This window comes from Eptesicus fuscus, chromosome 7, assembly GCF_027574615.1.
Source record: "Eptesicus fuscus isolate TK198812 chromosome 7, DD_ASM_mEF_20220401, whole genome shotgun sequence".
In the NCBI taxonomy this organism is placed as follows: domain Eukaryota; kingdom Metazoa; phylum Chordata; class Mammalia; order Chiroptera; family Vespertilionidae; genus Eptesicus; species Eptesicus fuscus.
The window spans coordinates 33,839,712-33,854,072 of NC_072479.1; the positions used below are offsets into that span (position 1 = coordinate 33,839,712).

Here is a 14,361-nt window from a genome sequence, read left to right on the forward strand (position 1 = left end):
TACAAAAATGTAAGATAATAAATTTGTGTTGTTTGAAGCCACTAAATTTGTAACAATTTGTATGGCAGCGATAGGAAAGGGATATACTCAATATTCCATCAAAATGAGCATTTTTCAGTTGAAATCAATATAAAAATTAGTAAGATGTGTGTTTTACAGGTACAGCACATCTCAATTTGGACTAGCCTTACATGGCTGGTGGTTATTATTTTGGACATTTCCCTTCTAATTAGTGCAGTGAGGACAAGACAAAGCAGTTTAGTACAAGGAAGATGTGTGTGATGGTTAATTTTATGGTCACCGTGGCTGGGTCATAGTTCTCAAATATTTTGTCAAACATTATTCCAGAATGTTCTGTTTTTGTGAAGGTGTTTTTTGGATGAGATTAATATCTAAACCAGTGGCCTTTGAGTAAAGCAGGTTGCCCTCCATAATGCAGGTGGGCCTCACCCCATCAGTTGAAGATCTTAATAAAACAAAAACTGATTTACCCTGAACAAGAAGGAATTCTGCCAGTAGACTGTCATTAGACCCAAACTGAAACTCTTCCCTGAATCTCTACAATCCTGTGAGCCAATTCCTGGAAATAAATCTCTATATATACACATCCTGGTGGTTCCATTTCTCTGGAAAACCCTGACTAATACAGTATGAATTTGAGACAAAGGGATGATACACACCATGCTTAAACCTCCTCCTCTCCCTGTGTCCAGAGTCCATGCTTTTGTAGAATAGTGCTCACTCTGGGGAGAGAAAGATGTGAACTGGGAGTGGGTGAATGAGGCAGGAGGAGAGGTGCTATGCTGTCCAGGAAGCTGAGAGGAGGGGAGTGTGAGGGGAAGGGTCTGTGCTGGGACGGACTTTGGAAAGAGCATATTCTCTCTCAAGGCGGAGAGAGGACCAGAGAGGTCTGATCTGCAGTCCTGGGAAGGCTGGTTTCACTTGGGTCGAAACATTTTGAGTCTTGTCAAGGGCCAAAGGGATGGAGCCTGTACTAGTATTAGCTTAGCAGTGCTGCCATAGGAAAATACCACAGGCTGGGTGGCTTAAACAATAGAAATTTATTTTCTGTTTCAAGGGTGCTGGAATCCAAGATCAAAGTGCCAACAGGTTTGGTTTCCTCTGAGGCCTCGCTCTGAGGTTTGCCTTCTTGCTGCGTCGTCACATCTTTCCTCAGCGTGCATGCCCCCTGGGTCCCTCTGTGTCCTGACACCCTTTTCTTAGAAGGACATGGTCAGGTTGCATTAGGGCTCACCCACCCTAAGGAGCTCATTTTAACTTAATCACATCTGTAAAGGCTTTATCTCCAGATGGGAGTCACATTCTGAGGCACTTGGAGTTAGGGGTTCCAAGTATGAATTCTGGGGGGGACACAATTCAGCCCGTAATGTGGTCCCACCTCAGTCTGTCTCACCGACTCCTAAAAGGAGAAATAGTACTTAGTTCACAGGAAGTGTTGGATAAATATGTAGAGATGGTATACATCTTTGTTTTAAGATTTTGAAGAATTTATTTTTATTGATATTTTTAGAGAGAGAGAGAGAGAAAGGGATAGGGAGAGAGAAAGAGAAACATCAATGCGAGAGCTCAACATCCATTGGCCGCTTCCCACACAATCCATACCCATGATGGAGCGTGCAACCCGGGCATGTGCCCTGACCTGGAATCAAGCCAGCAACCTTTTGGTTCATGAGATGATGCCCAACCAAGTGAGCCACACTGGCCAGGGCTGGTACACATCTTAAAGAACTCTCGATGAAGTAGGGAATACTTTCAGGGTAGAGATGCAGGCCTGGGTGGGTCTGAAGTCATAGTGGGTTCCGGGGCTGGGGAGGCCCCTTCCTGGCCATCAGACAGAAGCCGTAATCCTCCTGGCGAGAGGCAGAGCAAAGGCTAATGAGTCGCTCAGCCCATCACTTGCTGCCCCAAGCCTGCCTAATCGGAGTCACCTGGGCCTGAGTCCTGGCTGCGAGAAGCCCAGCAGCACATATTGGAGGGAAATGTGAGAAAACGAGGCAACTGTGACACTGACAGGAAATTGGTCAGGGACCTAGCTTCCAGTTCCTTTTCATAATTTATAAATCATCTGACTCTCACATTTGCTGGGGGAAGAAGCTTTGCTTTCATATTCTGAAATGTGTTCATTTCCCCATGAATTAAGAAAAAAAGTCTTCACTATATTCAAGGAAACTGGCGAGCCAGGCATTCTTATTCTAAAGAGCATTGTTGCTTGCCTATGGCCAGAGGCATTTGCGGGTAGAGCGAGCCACGTGTGGGCTACAAGGATGTAGCAACAATGAACTAGGCCTGAGAATTCAGATTGTGCTTCAGAGAGAGAGAGAGAGACTGTGCAGCGCATCTGGAAATAAATGTCACATCGCTCTCTTTCCCCAATGGCCTGAGGTCTCCTCGCCCTTCCTCCCCTTCCCTCTTCACTCTGCAGCCTGTAGGACTTTGTCAGGAAATTTCAGGGTGAGAGCACATAGGTGAGTTCAGAGAATGTGTAACCAGAACATGGGGCAGGGCTGGAAGGAGCGCGGGAGGTGATTGACACCTGGGGAGAACCCTGATTAGATGTTCATCTGTAAGAGGAGGCAACGGGGGAGGTGTTGAAGAAGCAGAGTGACATGACTTGAATCTAGTCCGCACACTAGAGCTGCCTGCATTTGTATGGTCTGTGAGCTACAGAAGGTTCTCAATTGCTAGTGTATGTGCTGCCCAAGTGAGCACAAAGGTTTCTACATTTTTAAAGGGTTAGAAAGAAAGGAAGGAAGGAAGGATGGCTGTCAGGTTGTAGGAAGAAGAGAAGATACAGAATGTATTGTCAACAAAGCCCCAAATATTTCACTTTTACACTGCTGACCCTGGGCTAGATTTAGAAGCCAATACCTACCATTTATTGAATGCTTGTTGAATACTAGGGTTTAATGCCCATTATCTTGATACACAAAATTAAGGATTGTCCAGGGCTATACAGTTAAGCGAATGAACCAGGATTTGAACAGCTGTGAGCTCTCAAGTTGGAGCTCTTTCCGCTCTCAGATGAGGGCAGAACATGAGGCTGGGCCCTGGGAGGCAGCGGTGAGGCTTCTGTGATGCTAAGGCGTCCAGCCTTAGAGAGCAGGCCGGACGAGCAACTCCTCACACAGCCTACAGTCCTGAAGGGAAGGTGAGGGGGACAATTGCCTCACCTGGACACTCCTCCTCCTGGGCGTTCTCTTCCTTGAGATTCTCTCCTTTCACCCTCTCTTCTCAAGTCCTTGCCAATGCCTTTCTCATGTCATTTATTGATTTTTAGAGAGAGAGGAAGATTATATGCCCTGACTGGGAATTGAACTCGTGCAACCCTTTGGTGTACAGGGATGATGCTCCAACCAACTGAGCTACCCGGCCAGGGCTCATGTCATTTATTTTGTAACCAAGCTGCCTGGAGTAGTGAAGAGGACAGTGGAACGGAGACTCACATTCCAGCTCTGGGCCTGTCATTACTGAGGCCCTGACCCGCGCAAGTTGGCAGCCACTGAACGCACCAGGCCCACAGTTGGGGAGGTGGTGGGAAAACTGGAACACATAACACCCATGGCAGTCCTTCTTGGTGAAACCTTCCAAGAAGCTGAATTTGAAAATTCTGGAAACTTAAGAACATAAATGGATAAAATCTATCTATTTATAGATGAATGAAATAATAAATAAAATCTCCACTAAAGTATCCATAGCAATATTATTTATGTAATAAATAAATTAATTAATAGTAACTTAAATATCCAATATTAGGGAAGTGATTGAATAAGTTTTTGTTTATCTACCTGAAGAAAAAAGTCAGATGATCATTAAAAATAAAAATTATAAAGACTATGTGGCAACAAAAAATGGTTTGTTTCTTTTGTAAGTTGTATAATATCTCATTGTGGGGTTGGACACCTGAAACTTTTATAATATTGTACATTAACTATAATTTTTAAAAAATGTTAAAAATACACGCAAAAAAAAAAAAAAGTGATTGTATATGGACCAAGATTGTCAGCCCAGATGGCAAAACATAAAGGGTGTGTATGGTGATTTTTCTCTCTCTTTTTTCTTTTATTCCTTTTAAGTTTCTATAATAGTAATTTTTTATGAACTCAGGAAACTAGAATTGTGTTAATGCCTTAGTGCTTTTGAATAAAGGTTGCTTAAAATATATAGCAGATGATTGGTTCCTGGAAAACCAATTGATGTTTTCAGATAATGAAAGGCGGTGCATACTTTTAGTATTTCCTTTACAATAGTGTTTTTGGTCAAGGGGAAGAAGGACCAGGCTGCTGCTGTGGTCTGAGTGTGGGCCTCCAACATACCTCCTGGCAGAGGCGTATGGGGGCCGAAGAGTGTTGTTTTGTTGGCCAAAGTGAATATTGCGTTATCTGCACATAGTGATTACTTTATGGAGGGCATGAGATCCAAGCATGTATAATTAGGTCGGGGAATTTTGGTGCCATAATTGTGAAAGTAGTGCTCTCTGCAAGCATGCTAAGCTGGAGGAATGTAAGTTTGGAGGTGCTAGGGGCCATCTGTGCTGTCATATGGAGACACTGGGGGCAAAGGGGAAGAGAGAGAGAATGAATGGATGGCGACATTGTTTGAAGGACTTGATCCAGCTGTTCCTGAATGTAATCACATCTTGAACTTCCTGCTTAGATGAGCCAATAGTTTATTCCTCTCTCTCGCTTCCTTACCCCCACTTTCTTCTCCCTTCTCTCTCTCTTTTCCTAATTCAGCTTGAATGGGGTTCCTTCCACAGGCAACTTAAAGAATCCTGCACTCCCACCCTAGGGGAGGTAGGGAAGTGACAGCTGGGAAGGAAGTGAGTCCCGTCTTGGCCAGTACCAAATCCCGTTGAAGCTGTGTGCAGCCCGGCAGGGACAAGTACATTTTACACAGGGGGAAGGGCTGTTGGCAGGAGGGCTACTGTCAGAGAAGAAGGATGTTTGTGGGAACTCTGGCATGTGTGTGGGTGGGAAGGCAGAGTGCTCAGTATGGCTGAAATGCAGATCTTAACATGCAGGTAACTTTCAGCCAGCCTCAGAAGGTAGATCACAAATCATCAGCAGGTTTGCCTGGGGTTTTTATTACTGTTCCTTCTTGATGGTTCCTCCTGAATAATTATTACTCTGTAGGCTTTGGAAAATGTCTTCGTACATTTAGTATTAGGCTATTTCTCATTTTTATTTTCCTGATTCTTACCTCTTTATTCCAAAGTTGCCTTCTGACTGTTTAACGGTAAAGATTTGTGTGCAGCTTAAATCAGTTGCTAAACATCAAAGAGTCCGGTGCATGTATAATAAAGATGTGTTGCAGTGAGGGGGTGATTGCAATCATGGTTGGAATTTTCAAATCTGTGACAGTAAACTCTCTGCATAAATAGAATAAGAATGTGATTTCTGTGCATCTGCTTCATCAGGTGTGTGAGGCCTACCGCGGCTCAGATACCTGCCCTGAACCCTCTGAGGAAGGAAGAAGAGCATTCAGAGCGTCTGTGCAGCTGCCGAGAAGTGTGTGACCCTCACATTTTTATGTGGAAATCCCAACACTCTTAGGAGGTGGGGCCTTTGTGAGGTCATTACTAGTAGGTGATGAGGGTGAAGCCCTCATGAATGGGATTAGTGCCCCAATAAAGAATTCCAGGGATCCCAGGCCGGTGTTGGAGCAAAAGGTGGCAGGTTTGATTCCCTATTAGGGGATATACCAGATTGTGGGTTCCATCCTGGTCAGGAGGCAGCCAAACGATGTTTATCTCTCACATTGATGTTTCTCTCTTTCTCCCTCCTTAAAAAATCAGTAGAAACATATCCTTGGGTGAGTGTTTAAAAAAAAAGAGAGAGAAGCACTCCAGGGAGCTCTCTTGCCCCTTTTACCTTGTGAGGACACAGCAAGAAGCTGACCCCACCCCCCAATCTGATCTCCCCTCCCCCACTGAATCTACTGATGCCTTGAGCTCGGACTTCCCAGCCTGCAGCACTGTGAGAGTTAAATATGTGTGTTTAACCTTTTGCACTCGGATGTCGAGTGTGACTCGACATGGTTAGCATTAGAATAAAGGAATCGAGAAAAAAGTGAGTGCAAAGGGTTAAATCATCCCCTCTGTGGTATTTTTGTTACAGCAGCCTGAAAGGACTAAGGCAGCTAATGCATTGGTCACTGCCTGCTTGTTCTCTGCTCTCATTCCCACCTGCTAAGACCCAGCAGGCTGTTTCCCAGACTCCTGGCCAGCTGACTCTGACGAGGCTCTGCCTATGGGAGGCCCTGGCTGGGTTGGGTTAGGAGGAGGGGAGAAGGGACCCCCAGTCCTGTTTCCAACTCTTGCCACACTCTCCGGTAGGCACAGTGGCCGCTGCGGGGCCAGGGTCTTCTGGCCTCCCCAACCTCCAAGGTGGAGCCTCGCTGTCACTCCCCCCCTCCCACCAGCCTCAGTGGTCCCCGAAAAATGGAGCTCCCACAGTTCCAGCCCCTCCGTTCAGGTTCTGGGTCTCATTAATGCTTCTCTCCAATTCGTTCTCCCAGGCCGAGCGGTGGTGCTGGGGGCTCACCTGTGCTCCAGTCTTATCCCTGCGTGTGTCCAAGTCCTAGCCCACCGCCGCAGAATGGCACCGTTTGGAGCAGGAGCCCTTGCAGAGGTAATGAGGTCAAGATGAGGTGGACCCTCATCCAATAGGACTTATGTCCTTAAGATGAGGAGGTGAGGGCACGGGCACGGAGGAGAGGCTCGGAGAAAACCAACCCGCCAGCACCTTGGTCTCGGACTCTGACCTCCAGAACTGGGAGAACACACACTTCTGTTGTCTCAGCCCCCGTGGGCCCCTGGTGTTTTGTAAGGGCAGCCCTGACACAATTACAGGTGGTGTCCGTGAAGCTCCGGTTCACTTGTCATCTCTCCCATGTGTTCTCGGCCCTCTCTTTGTGGCCAATTTCCCATAAAATCCCCTTTGAAACCCATGGAGTGGTTTTGTTTTCCTGACTGAAGCCCCTAACAAATATCCTAAGTGTATGCAAAAATCTTTCCGTAGACATTGACACAAGGATGGATGATATTTTTGTTTTTGCTTTTGTGAATTCATTAAGAAGTATTCTAGCTGGGCCCGTTTCTAGCTGATCAAATATTCTAGCTGATCAATGTTTCTCATATTGATGTTTCTCTCTCTCCCTCTCCCTTCCCCTCTCTCTAAAAAATAAAAAAGAACAACATATCCTTGGGTGAGGGGTTAAAAAGAAGACAGAGAGAGACTCCAGTGAGCTCTTGACCTATGAACCAGGAGGTCGTGGTTTGATTCCCAGTCAGGATACATGCCCAGGTTGCAACTTGATCCCCAGTAGGGGGCTTACAGGAGGCAGCCAGTCAATGATTCGTTCTCATCATTGATGTTTCTATCTCTCTCTCCCCCTTCCTCTCTCTGAAATCAATAAAAATGTATTTGAAAAAAAAGAAATACGCTAGTTTTGTACATAATGCCAAGGAGCTATTTAAGAACAACAAAATGCTCACCATTGCAAACCAAACAAATGATTATTTTTTGCACCTAATCCTAGTGGACTGCGTCCAACGTCCTTTTCTCGGCTTGCGTTGAGAACTCTGCAGTGGTTCCCGCTGAGTGCACAGTAGCTAAGTGGCCCTCCCCCGGCTGTGGAGGCCGTGTTAGCTTAGTGCCATCTCTATGTGGCGGTGCCCCGTGGAAGCTGGCTGAAGCGAGTATGATGCAGCCAGCAGTCAAAGGTAAACTTGAAGCCTTGTTAAATGAGGTATTTTTGGTCACAGTCTTGCCTACACACTGGGACAGTGGTCGGCAAACCGCGGCTCGCGAGCCACGTCCGCGGTTTGCCGCTCTGTTGACTAATGAGTTTGCCGACCACTGCACTGGAATAACTCCCACCGGTTCCATTTAGGATGTCCCTGTGGTGTTGTCTTCTCTTGGAAACTCTTCTTGATATCGCTCCCTCACCCCAAAGAATGTGTTATGAGCTGGGTTCCCCGGGATGCAGATTCCAGGATGAAGGGGTCTTACTGGGGAGTGCTCTTGGGAATAGCGCCTGTACAGGAGCTAGGGAAACTGTGAGGAAGAATTGGAACTGCAGTGCAGTTGCAAAAGCATTCTCAGCTCACCCTGGGCTGTGAGACCGAGATGGCGCTTAGAGAGATCCCGTAAGGCCGTGCATGTGGGCTGCCCGGGAGGATGCGTGGTCTCCTAAGTGAGGCAGCTTGCTCAGCGAAGGCCGGAAGGACACGGCTGTGAGCGGTCAGCAGTGCAATAGGGGGATCAGGGTAGCACACCAGGGTGCCCGCTATGATTGGTCTGGTGAAATTCTCAGGGACCGAGGCGCACAGCGTAGTGCATTGTGAGAGTGCCTTTCTACGTCTGTCTGAGACTGTGGGCTCAGGGGCAGGAGGACCTCATTACATCATTCATCGTATCTCCAGCATCCAGTGAAAACGTGGCACGCAGGAGGCGCCTGAAACATGTTGCATTTAGTGGAGGAAAGATATTTCGTTTTATCTCTAGGAATTGCAACAGGTAGGATATTTAACATCATGCTGCCCTCCAAAAACGGGGTTTAAAAACCTTACTTTCAATCCAGTCTGCAGAGGCTGTGTGGCTTAGGCTCTAGAGTGAGAACCCTGGAGGACATAGTTTGGGCACAGCAGGAGGCCTGACGCGGCGCCAGGTGGATCGATCAGAAACAGAGAAACATGCTGAGACGGACTCTGCCAGGAACTCTGGGCTCTGGCCGCACGCGCTCTGGGCGTTGTGTCCCTTCAGCTGCTGTGGTCCCAGCCAGGGACCCGAGGCAGCGCTCCGTGCACTGTTCACCTGCCCCTGCCTCCAGCGGCCCCAGGGTCCCCAGGCCATCGACCGACCCCCAGAGTCAGGCAAGAAAAGGAGTTGAAAGGTGGCAACATCAACAGGAAATAAAACATTTTTATTGAATATCCGGGTACTATGTGAAGTTATTTTTAACAACAATCGGAAAACTACTGTGGAATTCACTACACGAAGTGAAACGAAATTTAAATCACCTCATCAAAAATGAAGGTAAAATACAGCTAAAGTAGTTGGCTCGCGGGCCACGAGCCATATGGCAGAAGGAAACACCCCAACATTTCTACAAGATACAGAGAAAACCCACACATAGAAACACTCAAGCAGGCAGTAAATATACACAAAGGCAACTAGGATCTTTCTAGAGCATCCGATTCTAACACTTTGCACAGCTTTGTCAGAAAGGTCCATGTGGCTTATCTGAGGGTGAATCTTGGTCTTAGAGCAGGTTCGGTCACTGCCTTGTGAGAGGTGGTATAGTACCAACTGATTCGGTGGCGACAAGACCCCACGTCTGGCAGTGTTGCAAGAGAATGCGTTAGTAGTACTTGAATGCAAGAAATCATGTGTCTTCGGCAGCTCGAACCTGCTTGTTTTGAAGTATTGTTTCAGTGTAAACAACTTAAAGCTGAATACAATAAAATGAGATGTCAGTTTCTGGTATTTCAGGAATTTTTACAAGTCAATCAACTCCCTCTCTTTGATTGGGTTTGGTCCTTTACCATGGAAAGATTCTCATTTGACTCTTCTGTTCAAACTGGTATCTAGTCTTACATCAAACCTTCCACATTTTCTATCTATGTTTTTCTTTCTTTTTTTGTCTTTAAGTGTGGACCATCTACAGAAGAGGGAGATGTTATTCTTTTGTCCTTGTTGTCTGTCCCAGTTCTAGAGTTTGCTATCACTGGGCTGAAAGGTCAAAGGGCATGCCTCTTCTTGGACGAGAAAAGAATAATGACAAGAATTCAGGAAACCGCTAACCCCATGTTCCAAGCCTCCCACCAGCCCTTTCTGAATTCTCTTTGAGTTGTTTAAAAAAAGCATGGCATGATACCCTCAAGTCTGAACACGAGGCTTCTGCCTGGTTTTCCTCCACTGTGTTTTGACATTGGTGAAGATCAACTCCCACCTCAGCGCATCTGACTCTCTGTGGCCTGGAGTTAAAATGGGCCGCGGAAGTGAGTGGGAGAAAAGACTTGATGCGGTGTGACAACAGGCTGCCCTTCAGAGTGGTTGTCTGCCATCGTGGGGGAAAATATAGAATATTGCACAGTGCTTGACAAAATGCTGTGTCTCACCCCCTTCTGTGTATCCTCCTTGTCCTATGCATAGCTTTTCAGTTCTGAGTTGGTCCTTTGTAACGAGAACTGTTTGTGCTACACACACGTCGGGCAGTGCAGTAGAGGGAATGGCAGTATTGTGTACGATATCACTACGGGATAAATTGAGTGCTATCCACTGAGGAAACTACGTGTCTAAGCACACACGGCAGTCACAGTGTTACACAGAGCAGTCCTTGAAGACTCTTATGGAATGACTAGTAGCTTCATAATAGTGCCATTTACTACATAATAACATTGAAAACATTTAAAAACTCCTCCTAAATCAAGCATCTAGAATACATAAGAGGTTGCTTCAGTTTTCTAGAACTTGTTCTTGGTTTTGTTTCACCTTTTTTTAAAGGACAAATTAAAACTTCTTTAAGTAAAAAGAGCATATAAAAAAGATCACTAGCTGTCTGTTTTGGCTTAATCGAAGTGCATTCAGAACTATGGCTAATTGTTTGCTTTTCATCTTTTGATGGGATTACAATACTGTCTGTTTACCACAAAGTAACTTTGTGTAATAAGCACAGATTGCTGTGTTAAAAATATTCTGCATTCCTTCTAATCTGGTTTTGTATAATAAAATATCTTGTTACAAAGTCTAGTGTGCAAATGTTTTGGAATTATTAGAGGTGTGAAATCTGGAACAGAATTCACAGGATGCACATTTTGTATAAAGGTGATAATGGAGAGCTACTTGTTTCTTTTTGAAATAGTCAGGCAATATTTCAGAAATGCTGACTTCTCCCCTCAGCATCTTCCCACCCACCCCCATCCCTAAACAAATGCACACACACACATGCACACACGCACACACGCAGACACACACACACACACACACACACACACACACACACACCCCACCATCAAGTTGCTACTCTATATGCAGTAACATGAAATCATCGACTCCTGTTCAGTTGCTCCTTCAAATGTAAGAGTGAAGCCCTGGTTTTAGCTTTGTAGATATGTACAGACAGATGCTGTTCTGTTTTGTGGCTATACTTCCTGGAGGTCAGCCTGGATGCTGCTCAGATCATGCTAATTTGCCTGTGAAGAAATTCTACAAAATTGGACGCACCCACCAGGTATGTGGTGTAAGTGTACCTTGGTACTCAAATGATTCAATAGAAAGCTCAGGTTTAAGTTGTCCTTTAAGATGTCAGTTTCACTGTACTAGTGCCTTACAAGTTGATATTTTTGCTGGGAATGCAGACGGTACTATATTTACCATATAATATATTATCAGCTCTCCTATATCTCAGTCAATTTACATAGTTTAAAATAGAACATCTTATTAAAAACATCTAGATATACACAGATTAGGAAACGCTTACAACATACAAATACACAAACTAGAAATAAATCTGTAGCATACTGGTATGTACAACTGTGTGATACAATAAATAATTTCAGTCATGCTCTATCTACACATCATATTGCTTAACAGAAGAGTAGATTTGGAGGGCAGTCGTATGATGAAGGACTCAGGGGCTCTCTACCGTTAAATTTGTGCAAATTAAAACAGGATTTGAAGTACCACTGAATTGTGTCAGGAACGCATGGCTGGAAAAATGCAAGGACCCATATTACTGAGGTATTTACAGATACTGGCTAAAGAGCACTATGTGGGCAAATGCAGAAAGGCTTCTTTCCTTTACTTCTTGATGGCCAGCATGGCGTCAACTTCCTCCTCTACCTGTAGGGTGTGCCATTGGGCAATGGGTCGCCTGGGGTTGGCCAGCATGTCTGACCAATGTCGCAGCTCAGCCCCGGTGCTATTGTAGCCCACAAAGACCTTGCCGATGGCATCATTCTTGCCAATCTTGTCATAGTCCAAAACAGTGACCACCACTTGCACTTTCTGAAAGAGGACACAAAATAAACATTAATCATCCAGCCCTGGAGATACCTCCCTACAAAGCTTCCTTGAGAGCTAAGGAATTGGACATAAGAAGAAACAGTTTCTAAACATGTGAAAACGACTTGAATATGATGGCATCCCTATTTCGCCATCATTACAATCATCATCACTACTATTATTATCGTTGTTGTCATCACCTTCAAAATACTCAGTAAATGTTCATTTTTAGTATGTATTTGGTACTCTTCTAACTCTTTTACATACACTGCTCAGTTACTTTTCACAATAGAGTCTATTAGTATTGCCATTCTATAGAGAAGAGATGAAGCTCAGAGAAGCTAAGAAACCAGCCTGAGGTCATAGAAGGAATGAATCTTTTGGTTCCCAGAGTCCATGCTGTAAACCACATGCTCTGCTGCTTGTGTCAACTCGTATTCATCTCTAAATGCATTTGTTTCAGTTGTCTCATCCGGGAAATTTCTGACATTGACACTCAGACCATTTTTTCTTTGGTTACAATTCCCAAAGCAGCCATGTACAGCAATCCCACTCTGGGGGGAGGGGGCGAGCCAATATTTTCCATAAAACTAATCTAGAATTTCAGCTGGTCACAAAATTGTTGTGGATACAAGATGTGAAGTAGAGTAAAAGTCTTTAAAAAGTAGTAACCAAGTAAAGATAATATTTTTCATTCATACGTGCCCTAAATAAACATTTATTGAGTAAAACTACTATGAATCCGGCACTGGCATCAAATGGAAATAACCTTTTTGGGCCACATAGGATTTTATTTTGGTGATTCCATTAGATTTTGAGGGTTTCTGTAATAACTTACTTTTTTGAACTGACTGAACTGGTGAAAGCAAATCCATACCATTATCACATGAAAGAAAGACTTTTCAAAAACACATTTTAGTTCTGCTTCCTAAGCAATAAATTTATTTAGTCAAAATATGCAATGGCTCCAATCTAGAAATGGAGTGCAAAGATAAAGGAAGACTTTAGAGTAGAGTAGAATGCATAACATTTCGTGGTGCATTAAAAAGAGCAGAAAATGCAGTGGTAGAAGCCAGGGACAGGTGGGGCCCAGCGGAGTTCTGGCCCTGTGGTCGACTTTGTACTCTGAGGTCTGCGTTCCTGCACCAGTGTGTGGGAGAGGGTGCCCAGGTGCAGGTTCAGATCAGAGAAAATGATCACTTCTCAAAGTGAAATGTAGAATGTGAAATGAAACACACTGGCGATAAAGGACACAAACTTCTGTCTTCCTTTGTGCGGCCTAGGATTGTTTTATGGTCAAGGGGATTACCTGCTGGTGTTTGGAACTGAGCTTGGTTTTCAGAAACTTTCCATGCAAATACATCAGGATGCAGTCAGGTTGCAGGGAAGGGGGCGGAGCATTGGGGACATTGTGCGCAACGGTAACATGAATGGAATGGATTTTGATTATTCAGCTAGGAATGTATTGATTAGTAACACTCAACAATTTCCTTCTGAAGGCATTGGATTAATTTTTCCAGCTGCATATATAGTTTATACATTTTGGGGGCTTGAGGAAAGGAATGCAACATTTTCATGTGCATTTAAAAATCAGCATTTTTTCTTCTTGCAGAATACATTTCTTATGGATAGAGACAGAAAGACAGATAACCCTATAACTGCAGGATAAAGGAAACCTAAACCTCTATTACAGCTTGTGAAATGCTCAGTTAGTTTCTCTAGGGAAAGCAAAGACGAGGAAAGCAGCCGCCTGGGAAGGAAAACAAGAAAAGAATACATTGACTTAAGGAGCAGAGGAGGAGGGATGCAGTGACAGGCGAGCCATCATTCCCGTGCCTACTGTACTCTATATGGGGCTCAGGCTGTCTCCTGACAAAATGTTATCTCCTCCAAAATGCTGCCCTGGAAACCCAGCATATGTTTTGTTTTTCATGCCCTTCATTTTCAATATATCTGCATTTGCTGCAATTTATAGTTGAAAAGGGACATTTATTTTTTAAAAACTGGGTATAGAATTGTCACTCAAAGGGGGAGGTTTACAATAGAATTTTTCATCTCAATGCCCTGCCTGATATTGTTTTGCGGAATTAAAAAAAAAAACACAACACAAAATGCCAGGAGGTGTTAGTTTCCATAGGAAAAAGGTCTTAGAACTTAGAAGGGTTCACTGAACAAATATTGCAAAACAAATGGTTGGAGATAATTGGATGTCTTAGGGGTTTGCCAGCGGGTCCGAAGCAGAGAGAGCACTGGTGCGGACTAGTGAACAAGTAATTGGGGGCAGGCGGCAGTGTCCTCTGCAATGTCATTTACTTATGTAACAGCTGTTGAA

The 14,361-nt window shown here is 44.5% G+C and overlaps 1 protein-coding gene and 1 long non-coding RNA gene across 3 annotated transcripts in view; one reads left to right on the forward strand and one right to left on the reverse strand.

Moving 5' to 3' along the window:
* LOC129149768 (uncharacterized) overlaps nt 1-10,751 on the forward strand; it is a 36,280-nt gene extending 25,529 nt beyond the window's left edge. Inside the window, exons 3-4 of the long non-coding RNA XR_008556574.1 lie at nt 6,538-6,650; nt 9,675-10,751. This is a non-coding gene — a long non-coding RNA (uncharacterized LOC129149768). The remainder of the gene's footprint in view (nt 1-6,537; nt 6,651-9,674) is intronic.
* A 980-nt stretch (nt 10,752-11,731) lies between these two features.
* SYT1 (synaptotagmin 1) overlaps nt 11,732-14,361 on the reverse strand; it is a 200,859-nt gene continuing 198,229 nt past the window's right edge. For both annotated transcript variants that reach the window (XM_028148620.2, XM_054719733.1), the window contains exon 8: nt 11,732-12,032. In XM_028148620.2, coding sequence (XP_028004421.1) covers nt 11,826-12,032 — 207 coding nt within the window. In that variant the 3' untranslated portion in view covers nt 11,732-11,825. The remainder of the gene's footprint in view (nt 12,033-14,361) is intronic.